Genomic DNA, 11,652 nt, shown 5'->3' with positions numbered 1-11,652 from the left:
TAGGCAACATCATCAGGAAGCTGTGATGAACTGATCTACATTTCTTTCATTCCATGATAGGAGGGAAAAAAAAAATAGAAACCTATTTGTATAATGTTAAAAAATGTGTCTGACTATAATTGAGGTATCCCCCCCCAATTAAAGCTTAAAAACAAACCACAACAAAAAACTGTTGCACTCCAACCACACAACTTTTGCTGCCAAGGTGGGTTTAATCTGATGCAGCTGTAAAAAGCAGGAGACAAGTTAGAGAGAAATCTGGATAACATTTTTTGTTTGAATGGAAGCCAAAAAAAATAAATACAAAATCATTCAATTAATGGTGGCACAGCAAAGTTGACCCCCCCCCTCTGAAAAGTGTCAAGTCAAATATTCACATAATTTATATACCTCCTGGTCTAGGGAGAAATACTCGGATGACATATTTTGGGTGGGTGAGAGTGAGTGAGTTTATATTCAAAGTACAAGCTCATCACAGCATCTTAACCGATGCATGTCAAATCTGCGAAATGAGATTGTCATGGCTTGAAGGCAGCAAGTAAAACAACCATAAGAAGTGCCTTCAGTCATTCACACCTCATTTCAAGCATTACTGCAAGGGCCACGCCACATTATCGAGACTGAACATGCTACTGAAACTGAGGTTCCTAAGGGAACGGGATAAACAGTATTAACATTAAACTAAGGATAAAAAAATACAGCACTTTGTGTGAGTAAAATAAAAATGGACTTAAAGCAGTCTTCTCACCACTCTTCCCCTCATCAGTGTGAAAGTAACTGTACACAGGACCATTGACATGACATGAAAAATGACGACTACACTGCTTCCAGATCAGCCTCGCCTCATTCTTATAAAACTGGTTTGCATGTTTCTGTGACCACCACCACCGACCACCACCCCACCTAATATACATGTCCCGTTTTCAACATGAACACGTATACAAAGTCAACACAAGCACACACACTCGCACCAGCAGGCTCACATCTCTCCATGCTCTTATTATGTTTTTTACTAAATAATATATCCAAATTAAACTCTTTGGAGGCGCCCCCTGCTGTTCATATCTCCCCGGACTCTCGCTCTTCCGAGCTGGACCGTCGGTCCCGTTCGCACGACACTGATCTCTCTCGTTCCTTTTCCCTGGCCATGTCTGGAGAGGTGGACCTCTCCCTGTCCTCCCAGTCTCTGTAATCTGCTCTGTCGCCACGCCATCCATCTCCTGCACCCTCCCTCCATCTCTCCTGAGACACTGAGCGCTCTCTGTCGCGGGTGTGAGATGATCTGTCCTTGGAGGATCTGAAAAAGTGAGAGAGAGAAAAAACAAAAGAATCACTGACGTCTGCTATGGAATGAAAATGCTGAAGAAAGGTCCATGGTTAGAAAGATGGTTGGTAATATTTGGCTGGTTACATTTAATTTTAAACTAATTATTACACATGTGACCACAAAACCAAGAGGTTTTGCACAAAGTAGCTACTTGTCAATCAGAATGTACCACACTTTCCCTTATTTATGACTAATAGGTATCATATTTTACCAAATGCACATCATTGTCTATTCTTTAAGAACTGAAACTAGCAGCCGAGACCTTAAACTCATCAGCTTTTTGTTTACTCAGGTAATAAATGCAATGGGAACTAGGATAATATTTTCATACTTTAGGACAAACCACTGGTTGACGTTACAGTGGCTATGTCCACCTTTTAAATACAGTCTATGGTTTCTGAATGTCAAAATGATCTATAATCCAAGAAGAAAAATGATCAAGCACCTTATATCCACATATTACTATATATAATGAATAGATGTTATAAATATGTGCAACAGTGTGTAAAGCTCTAGTACTTGTAGTATTCATTTAAAAGAATCACTTGAAACTATTTAAAATTGACCTTTTAATTCAGATGTTACGCCACACAGGTCATGATGCAGATTTCTGCAAGTTTCAGTGATGAATAAAATCTGCACCTTTTCTTTTTGCGTCTGTGTGAGTGGGAGCGTGAGCGATGTCTATCCTTGTGTCGATGTTTCCTCTCCCTCTCCCTCTCCCGATCCCGTTCCCCACCTTCTTCTCTGGAGTGAGAGGAGCGGTGGCGCCTTGAACGATGGGAGGACGAACTGCCTCCATCCCTGGATAAATCATTTTCAGGGAAAAAAAAAAAAAAAAAAAAGAAGAAAAGGATATTGTTTAGGTCTTAAAAAAAAAAAAAAAAAAAAAAAAAAAGGGTTGGCTGTACTGATGTGTGCTATAAATTTAGATAAAGACTTTGTGGGAATTCGGAAGCATTTTGTCTTGTAAATGACATCCTGCACGAGAAGTATACGTCAGTATACGTACGAATTTGCTGTTTTCCTCTCTGCTCTTTTACCAGGAAAGCAGAGGTTTGAGTATTTTTGTGGCATATTTGTGGTTATGGCATTAATAACCCCACTGCGTGCATTTACAGATACCGCACCATTCGGCTTTATATTGTGTGAAATTACAAGTTGCCTTGCCAACCTGGGAAAAAAACTTATCAAGTGATGCTTGCATACCTGTATCGGTCTCCACTCCTAGATCTTGACCTTAAAAAAAGAGACACTTCAGTTTCCCGATGACTTGAAACCGTTTCACAGTAACGACAGATTCTGATCATTTACCTCCTTCGGTCCCTTTCTCTCTCCCACTCTCGCTCTCGTTCCCGCTGTCTTTCTCTCTCTCGCTCCCTTTCCCGTTCTTTCTCCCGCTCCCTCTCCAGCTCCCACTGTCGCTCTCTTTCATCTTCTTTTTCACGTTCCTCTCGCCGCCTCGTGCGCATTCTTTCTTGTTTGTCGACAACAGCTTTCTGAATTAAAAAAATAAATGAATGAAGTCAACACAACAGGCCTAACAGGGAGACAAACCCCCGAATCTGTTCTTATCCCTCACATCTTATGACTTTCTGAACTGATCAAACTTGTTTGACGTGCAAATTAATTCTTCTTGTTTTCGATTTGATTCCTTACGTGTTTCTTGTCACTTTGAAGCTTTATTTGGAAAAGTGTTATATAAATGAAATGACTAAATTGGATACAGCTGCGCATACTGCCTCCTTAACTGTAGTTTTTATAACACTGTACAGATACATTTGTGGTACTAATCAATACTCATGCATATAGTAGCATAGACCTGCTCCAGGACATCCTTACCCTTAGCTTTTCAAGCTTCTCACGGATTTCAATAAAACCGAGGTGCAGCTTCCCCCCAAAGTGGTCAGCCAGGCGGCGGTCATTGTCATGGAGACCCAAGTAGGCAGAGCACACCTCACACACTCGCAGTTTTTGCTGTTGAAAGCTTGAGGCAGGCATTGAGTTCCGGTAAATATCCTGCAGTCACAAATGTTATGGTTATAAGGAGCAGAATAAAAATTGTTCAACCTGCATCTCATTATTCGGACCTATTATGCAAGCTGCAGATTGGGAGCTGATAAAATGTGTGTCCGATATGAGTTCTGTTACTTTGTGAAGAGCGTGAAGCTGCTCTACTCAGACAGGCAGGTTAACACTGGCATGAACCATGAACTCGCTGTCATTAAACCACACATTTAACCTTCATCAATGGTGTACACAGACTAGGCCATCTGTTCCATCTACGAGTGCATCCGATCCCCAAAGTCTGGTTCACTTAACTAGTGTGTTTGCTGTGACTGCGCCCTGGTCCGGTGCTGTTGGAGTCAGGCACAGTATACATGTAGTGTGATCCCCACAGGACAGATCCCCAATCCCAAAACCACTTTATTTCTTAAGTAATTAACAACTGAGAGGACAGTGTGTCATTTACTTCCCCAACAGTGCCACAAAAAGCATTAAAAATCACAAAATTTTCACAAGTAAATGGCATGAAAGAGAGACCAGGTGTGACAGGAGTTGAGATGGTGAAACAAACTGGTGTTTACTCAGGCACGGACACATAAGTAGAGTAACTGCGAGTGGGGCTGGTGAGCAAATGTGCTCGAGAACAGTAAACAGAAATTGCACCTCTCATGTGGCTGCAAACATCTTACCACTTATCACTTAGGTAGGTAACACATTTCTAACCTCTGCTTCCTTCTTTAATGCCCGGGTCTTCTCCACTTTTTCCAGCAGCTGCTGGGCCTCTTCTACATTCCCCTCGCCTCCCAGCTGCTCTGCCCGGGCCAGCAGCTTCCCGATCTCTTCGTTAAGCTCGTGGACACGTTCAGCCTTTTCATGAAAGGAAACAAAAAGAAAAGAAAAGAATGCTAAGCTAATAGTTTTTAGGCAGTGTGTAGACTTTTCCTGTGATAATTAGAGCTAAAAATGTCAACAGTGCGTCACCTTCGCAGCCACTTCAGCGCTGATCTCATCCTGTGTTTCTGCTAGTCTTTTCTTGGCCAGCTCAGTTCTGCGGTCACAGTCAGCAATGAAAGACTGAAGGTGTTCAGCGGCCTGAGAAAAAATACAGAAATAACCGAGAAATATTATATTGCAGGATTCTCAAGAATATTTAACAGTGGCTGAACTAAATAGTCTGTACCTGCTATGAAGTGAGTTTATAAACGCGGCTATAAAACATTCAGTTTCCAAACATTTCCTGCTCTCATCTTAAGCAGTTGTTTAAAGCTTAATAGCAGCACTTACACCATACGTTTGATAAGCCTGGAGAGAGGGATGCCTTCTCATTAACATCTTAATGTGGTGTGGACTAATTTACCACCTTCCAGGCTATTCTATGACATCAAAGTAGCCTTGTAAGCAAGGATGTTGTGAACTGTGTTAATGAAAAAAGAAGCTTATCAACCCTTTGGAATTACCAGGATTACTGATTTAATTACTCAAATATGGTTTCATCTTCAGCCAAGTCAAAATAACAAAAAACACAAAGTTTTACTTTAATGTCCACAAAAAACACAGTGACTTAAAATATATACTTCAGTGCTGGGAAAGGTAAGTGAACTTTTTGCTAATGACTTCTGGAAAAGCTATGTCGGACATCAGTCCACAAAAAAGATAAGCTAAAGACAGCAGACTACAAAATTGTGGAGCATGGTGGTTTGATTCTGCTTTGCTAAACCAGGGCTTGAGCACCAAGTGAGGAACTATACATTTACATTGGTATTAGGAAATTTTACTTGGAAATGTCAGGGCGGCAGACCATGACCTGAAGCTTAGCAAAGACTGAGTGACACAACAAGACAGTCATCAAAAGACCAATGGTGACTGGTGCTGCTAAAAGAGGCTTGAGTTACAATTCAAGGGTTAACTTTACTCAGCGAGTTCCTATGTTCAATAAATGCATGAAAACCGAAGTGACATAACTTGTCAGTTACTCTGAAGTCCATGAGTCTGTAATACATAGACCAGACAACCATATTTTATGAGCGATTTGATGAATAACCTCTACAGAACCTCTGCTAATGCTAGAGGCATTTTTTGCAAATGTAAAGGAAAGTAAATTTGAAGTGTGCAAAAATATTGATTAACGTCTTTCACTAATAACCCTCTTGATCAAAAATTATGATGATCCTGAGTTAAAATTAAATACATAATTATTCTTGAACCGGAATTAGTTTTTCTGTGTTAGGACATTCCAGTAAGTTTGGACACAGGAAAACTTACTGTGTCCAAACTTACATTCATATGAACAAATGAGGGTGTCCTACCTTCTGACTAGTAGTGTGTATTTCTGTGTGTTTCTGAACAGTCTTTTAGGTAGAGCTTGAAACTAACTTTCTCAAGAAAAGTCTTAGCAATCAAAGTAGATGTAGTGAGTTCAACAAGACATTCAAGAGAATATCTTTGTGGGTGTGTGCGTACAACTTACATCAAGTTCAAAGAAGTATTCCTGCTCCTTAGAGGCAATCTCGTAATCAGCTCGGAGTGCCAAGTCATGCACTTTCATGCACTCTCCCAGGTCCATTCTCTACAGGAATCAAAATGACAATGATGTTAGCTGACTGCCTCATTTTACTCGTACGTTTTAGCCCAAAATCTGAAGAAGAACAAAAAAGCTACAAGATAAAATGTCCTGGACACAAGAATTTTCACTGATGTCACACTAAAGAATCCAAATGTGATACCCTTTAACTTGAAGCAAAGCTAACACAGGTCTGATGATTTCCATATACACTATTCAAACTATCTGTTTATATTCAGTGCTCTAGGAATTAAATTGACTGTCAGTTTTAATTTGTAGATGTTCAACTTCGGAAGAGTCTTTTTGAGTCCAGTCCAGTCGAAGTTAAGGAACAGAAAGTAAGAGGATAAGTCAATGAATAAAAGCAACAACACATCATCGGAGTGGTAAAATGAATCCATCTCACGATCTGGCTCTAATCCCAACTCATATTTGTAATTAAAACAAAGTCTATGACTCTCAGGCCACATCCCCACTAATACATTTGAATGTTTAAGTACAGTTTTAAATGAAACCAAACCAGCCTTTTTTTCAGCAGCCAATCAAAGAAAAAGCTCACCTCAGAGTCGTTGGCCTTGTGAGGAAGATAAAGCAGCATGTTTTAGAAAGTGAAACTGTGCGCTAGCTAGTGTGTTATGCAAAGCTGTTCTAGTAGAGTGGATCAGTAAAAATAGAAATGCTTATTAGTATGTTTGGATATGTGTTTATTTCCCATATATATAAAAGTTATTTCATTTCAACCCCATTGACAATGAAGTAGAGCTCAAACACATCTCAGCTCTCCATACATTTCCTGTCAGCCTTGTGTGTGTGACTGTATTTACTGTATATATTATACGGCTGTGTGTAAATATGATAAAGCTCTCCTCCGTGTGTTCAGGCGTGCGTAGACACGATACTCACGGTGCCTGAGAGGATGTCATGAGGACATGAATCCAAGAGGTGACTTTTGCAGACTCGCTCATCTGTGAATTTGATTCTCTGCCGCATGGTGTCACCTTTACAAAAAAAGAAGGAAACCAGAAAAGCAGGCGTTCATGAAAAGTACAGTATTTTACTATCATACTGGGTTATTAGCCCGCACCTGTGACTGATTAAGTCATACATCTCTAACCACTGTAGCATCCAGGTACAGTAAACGTGTCCGATAAAACTCCTTGTGGTTAAAAAAATAATAATAAAAAAAAATACTAGGGAGGAAATGGAGGGAAGAAAAAATGAACACATGACTATGAGCCAAATAAAATGCCGACATGATGTTTGTTTTGGATTGGTTTTGTAACAGATGTGTGCGACAACCTAACTTGCCAAGCAAACTTAAATACAACAGGTAGCTAGCCGGCTAGTTAGCATGATTTGTAAAGCATGCCGCACTGTCACCATAAAGTATGCTGGTTAGCTTGTCGGCTAATGCTAGCAACAGTCATACACGCTGCTGATTTTGTAAGTAACCAATCTCAAACACAGCGAGGCCCCTCTCACCGTCTCTCCCCGTCCCCATGAGCTGGTCCAGCATCGCTCGCATCTGTGCCTGGGCCGACATGTTTATGAGTGCTCAGATAACGTCGCCAGCAGCGGTCTTCAACACATGCAGCCTCCTCAACTGCAAGGCCTCGTCTCTTCCTCCAACAGCACCGACCGCGGATAAGTTTTCCCACCAAGAGGAAGACTCCGAGCCTTTAACCAGCGAGCTGCTTGTGTACAGCGTTACTTCAATGTACTGGTTATCCCTGCACTTCAACAAAAGCAAATAAATGTGACTTTGTGACGTTGGATGGCTTCGGGTCGGCCGAGCAAGTGCAACGTCTGTTTGAAAACTGCTGCCCGGGTCCGCCGGTCGGGTCGTGTGGTGAGTTGAGACAACGGTGACTGAATTTAGACGGGGCCTTTGTTCGCTAAGAAAATCTACACAGAAATAAGTAACCAGTTCCACTGTCACACAGACAGATTTCTAGCGAGTCAGCTAGAAGTTATCAAGTTTGTTCAGCGTCCTCTCTTCCTTCTTCCTATTCCCCCTCCATGCGCGTCCCCGCGGAGCGCGCTCTAGTGCAGCGGCGAAGGAAGTGCTGCAGTCAGCCTCGCGGGCTTGTTTGGTGACGTTACATATCACCAACAATTATTATTGTTATTATTATTATCATCCTGCTTTGTTTTTTTCTTAGTTTTTCGGTGTCCCCCCACACAAACATATAAACTGTTTAAAGTGTCTCTGATCTTACAAATAACACATAGAAACATGGTTGCAAAGCTAAAATGTTCAGCATATTTAGAAAATATGTGCTACTGTCACTGGCCAATACGTATAATAACTAATTTGATATTCACACATATATGAATATCAAAATGATTGGGATCCTAGAGCAGACTCATTGCACAACACTAAAGACTACCTAAAGTTATAAACATTGTGAATAAGACATTGAAAGTTACGATTTTTAATATGAGAAGGATTGGCTAGTCTCAAGTGCCCACTCCCAGCTGTGATAAGGGGGATGATATTTTGACACTTCACTCCATAGAGGCCTTTCTTGGTACCAGGCTGTAAACAAATGTTCTGCCATTATAACAATGAAGTCTGTGTGGGCTGACTTGCTTTTGGGCCCTGCCTCAAGTGGCCACTCTCAGAACAGCAGTTTTAGGCACGTCTGCATTAGCTTCATTTTACAGTCTGTCAGGCTGGTACATCATTCTTAATTTATGCTACCGTTGTGTCTGTTGCAGTCCTCCAAAATCCAAACATGATCAACATGGATGCTAGGAAGGAAAGGGAGTGGCAGCAGCATTCTTCTGGAATGGGAAAAGCACGAAAAGACATCAAAGTTTAAAAAGTAGACTATTAAAAGCACAGACAGTGGCTTTTTAACATAAGTTTCACTTCAGCTCTTCGTAATGTTACAACTTTGCTCTTCTCTGCAGCTGGATGATGGACCAGCAACAACTCCTTGTACCAGATATTTGAGACTGCCCCCACCTGACAACAGATGCACTCTGCAGGTAGATGGGCAGTCCTTAGCTGCCCATATACTGCCAATGCACTACCACTGCTGAACCATAGTTTCCTCATGAGTGTTACCTACTGCATCAGCTTGTAAAGAGTTGTGGCAGTGCATTCCTTTTTTCCATACGTTTTTTAGTTTCTCCACCTGTCTGCCTCAGTCTCATAAAAAGGACATGGCTTGAAAGCATTTAGGATTTTTTCCCCCTTTGATACAGTGAGGAGGGAATTAGACTTTGGTGGTCAAAGATCACTCTCCATTTCACCTGCTTTGGTGCTCATTCTGATTGTACAGGTAGAACAGCTCCTCCAAGAGGATGGCACATCAAAATCTGCAAATTTCAGCTCTCCGTAATGTTATGACTTAGAGATTTCAAGGGGCAGGCAAGTACACAAGGAGAGTTAGGACAGCAGACATTGTCAGCAATGACTAGTACTTTCTTCTTTGTTTGAGGAGGAACATGAGGAGCAGTGACCTCCAGAGGGTTACACAAATGTGCATGTTTCTAACCAAACTGTCACGAGTGACGTATGTCAATATAAAAGAAAAAAAAAAATCTTGAGACCTTAAGATAAACAAGGAGATCATTTAATTTGTTTTTTCTCATACTTTTTAAACTCATTTGTCTCATTGAGTCTAAAAAGTTGTTTCTGTCCAAACAGAGGTGATAAACATAAACACATAAACTGGCTGCAAGTCCTGATTTTACCCCAGTTTAAGATGCAAAGAATTATAACCATCGGCTAGTATTTTACGTTATTTCTCTTCAGTTTCAATCCTGATATTATAATAAGCTGATAACTGTGATTGGTTGCTTGTACAAAGGTTTACTGTGTTAAATATGAACATAGTAAATAGTTCCGTAAATTTTAAATAAAGTTTAAAAGGCCCTTAGTGACTTAACTTCAGCTATGTGTATTTTACGGCCACATGTATCTATCTGTAGCAGACCATTCAACTATAATAACAATACATTAGGATGGAATTACTCATCATTTACCTGTCAAACCGCAAGCTACGCCCATACAAGGCATCCCAGTCCTACCCATATGTGGTCCAACCCTTAGAAACGTCCCATTACCGTCACAAATACAGGAAAAATGGCGGCGAGTATGTTGCGGCTCCCGCTGCGACTTTCCTCCAGAAATATGGGGATAATGACCCGTAATACCGGCTTGAAGACCTCACATATACCCAGGACGACTCAAAGCAGGACCGCAGTGTCTACGCCGTCTGGAGCAATTCTACCGAAGCCGGAAAAAGTGAGTTTCCAACGTTCAGTTTACAGAGGTAGCCGACCGGAGTTTACGAGTGGGCGGGACAGCGGTGGTTTGACGGAAGCTTTGACGAATAGAAAGACAGGATACGCACCGGACTTGTTAAATCAGCAAATGAACGTTTGTTTTGTTAAAGGGAGAGGCTGTTAAAGGAAATAAGTCACTAGTAAATTTAAAGATCATTTATTATTCAAAGACTCGTTTTATTTGGCGAAATGTAGTGTTGTGTCGTTAAAAAATACGTCCGCTGGACAGCCGCTAATGTTGGCGAGTAATTTATAGACTTGAAGCCTAAACTCGTCGATGTTCGGGCAGGACATGTCCAGTTGGTCGCAATAAAATGTCGCAATAAAAACACGTTAATAAGCGAAATTGATATTTAATGATCGATGGACGGAAACTGCCGTGAGGTCAAGGGCTAAAATGATCTGCTCTGTAACCACACACACGTCGTCCACTCTTTTTGGGCCTTCGACATTTGTATATGATTCTCTGCTGGAATCTGCTTCACGACTGTCTGAGGGCTGTTAACTCAAATACATGTATTCATATGGAGATACCCATCGACCATGCTTTCCGGAGCCAAGTCAACATGACTCAGAATAGAGCTTCAGTGTAAGGATGTAATGACCTGGTGACATCAGTTGTGCTTTTAGTGAAAGCATTTTGTGTTTCAGATATTCTGAAACACTCCTGCTAGTTTGGCCTCAGTTTTGTTTTTTTTTTACCTGGAAATTTGTAAAACGTCAGCTCTGTTACAACCAATCTCCCCTGAATCCAGCTGTGCCACAACACCTGCAGAAAACCTAGTTATGTTTAGTGATCTGAATAGTTCTTGCATCCTCTTGGTTTAGCTATAACTTTTCTCATTGTTTGATTTTTGCAGACACCATTTGGTCTCATCCGCATGACATTAGTGGTGGTGCCTTTCCTTTATGTGGGAAATCTGATCAGCAAGAACTTTGCCGCCCTCCTGGAGGAGCACGACATCTTTGTCCCTGAAGACGACGATGACGACGATTGACCTAACTCTGGAAAAGTAAATGGTAAAGTTCAAGTGCTTATTAGCCACACCTTATGCAATCTTTAAGCATTGAGGCTGGGACCTTTAGTCACGGTCTTCTACTGTGTAAAGGGTGTGTCAGCTGCATGTCAAAGGAAGTAATCTGTGACATTTTTCCAGTGATGACAACTGTGTTCTGTTTTTTTTTTCATTTACATCCACAGGGTGCTTTGCAATATTGACTGAAAGCATACCAGTCGGCACAAGGAAGATGGGGAAGATGGGGCCCTTTGTCTTCCAAATAAACCCCTCTGTCTCCACCCTCTTCCTTTCCCTATTCTCTAATATTTAACTTGTTTTGCCTTCAAGAATTTATCAGAAATGTCATATCATGCGAGGCTATCACAATACTAGTTTTGGCCTCGCTCCTGTTTGCATGTTTGTGTGTGACTAATAAATAAAGAGTCTCTTATGTGGAAAAC

General features: G+C 41.1%; 2 protein-coding genes across 3 annotated transcripts; one reads left to right on the top strand and one right to left on the bottom strand.

The window, feature by feature from the left end:
- Window positions 1-192: 192 nt before the first annotated feature.
- LOC309708951 (putative RNA-binding protein Luc7-like 1) lies at window positions 193-10,000 on the bottom strand. 2 transcript variants are annotated; one of them, XM_082537326.1, is made up of 11 exons: window positions 9,891-10,000; window positions 7,377-8,681; window positions 6,798-6,892; window positions 5,802-5,900; window positions 4,316-4,426; window positions 4,058-4,201; window positions 3,170-3,346; window positions 2,642-2,826; window positions 2,537-2,566; window positions 1,970-2,131; window positions 193-1,297 (listed from the first exon to the last, which is right to left on the bottom strand). In XM_082537326.1, exons 2-11 carry the CDS (start codon window positions 7,435-7,437, stop codon window positions 1,060-1,062), a joined length of 1,302 nt encoding a protein of 433 aa, XP_082393452.1. In that variant the 5' UTR covers window positions 7,438-8,681; window positions 9,891-10,000; the 3' UTR covers window positions 193-1,059. The 2 variants fall into 2 exon arrangements, with proteins under 2 accessions (XP_082393452.1, XP_082393453.1); XM_082537327.1 differs by lacking the exon at window positions 2,537-2,566.
- Window positions 9,897-11,651, top strand: smdt1b (single-pass membrane protein with aspartate-rich tail 1b). The gene is made up of 3 exons (XM_082537330.1): window positions 9,897-10,152; window positions 11,054-11,213; window positions 11,395-11,651. The coding sequence occupies exons 1-2, from the start codon at window positions 9,991-9,993 to the stop codon at window positions 11,189-11,191; spliced, it is 300 nt and encodes a 99-aa protein (XP_082393456.1). The 5' UTR covers window positions 9,897-9,990; the 3' UTR covers window positions 11,192-11,213; window positions 11,395-11,651.
- The last annotated feature ends 1 nt before the right edge of the window (window position 11,652 follows it).

This window comes from Aulonocara stuartgranti (genome assembly GCF_965226115.1).
Source record: "Aulonocara stuartgranti genome assembly, chromosome: 6".
Taxonomy (NCBI): domain Eukaryota; kingdom Metazoa; phylum Chordata; class Actinopteri; order Cichliformes; family Cichlidae; genus Aulonocara; species Aulonocara stuartgranti.
Note: the sequence above shows the minus strand (reverse complement) of the source record. Positions and strands in the feature narration are given on the sequence as shown.

Bases quoted from the DNA above. Each gene is read 5' to 3' on its own strand.
- smdt1b (XM_082537330.1), top strand. From the start codon at position 9,991: ATGGCGGCGAGTATGTTGCGGCTCCCGCTGCGACTTTCCTCCAGAAAT. The intron at 10,153-11,053 runs GTGAGTTTCCAA...TGATTTTTGCAG, and splicing joins TTCTACCGAAGCCGGAAAAA to ACACCATTTGGTCTCATCCG.
- LOC309708951 (XM_082537326.1), bottom strand. From the start codon at position 7,437: ATGTCGGCCCAGGCACAGATGCGAGCGATGCTGGACCAGCTCATGGGG. The intron at 3,347-4,057 runs GTTAGAAATGTG...TTGTGACTGCAG, and splicing joins CATTAAAGAAGGAAGCAGAG to GATATTTACCGGAACTCAAT. The intron at 1,298-1,969 runs GTGCAGATTTTA...TCACTTTTTCAG, and splicing joins CACAGACGCAAAAAGAAAAG to ATCCTCCAAGGACAGATCAT.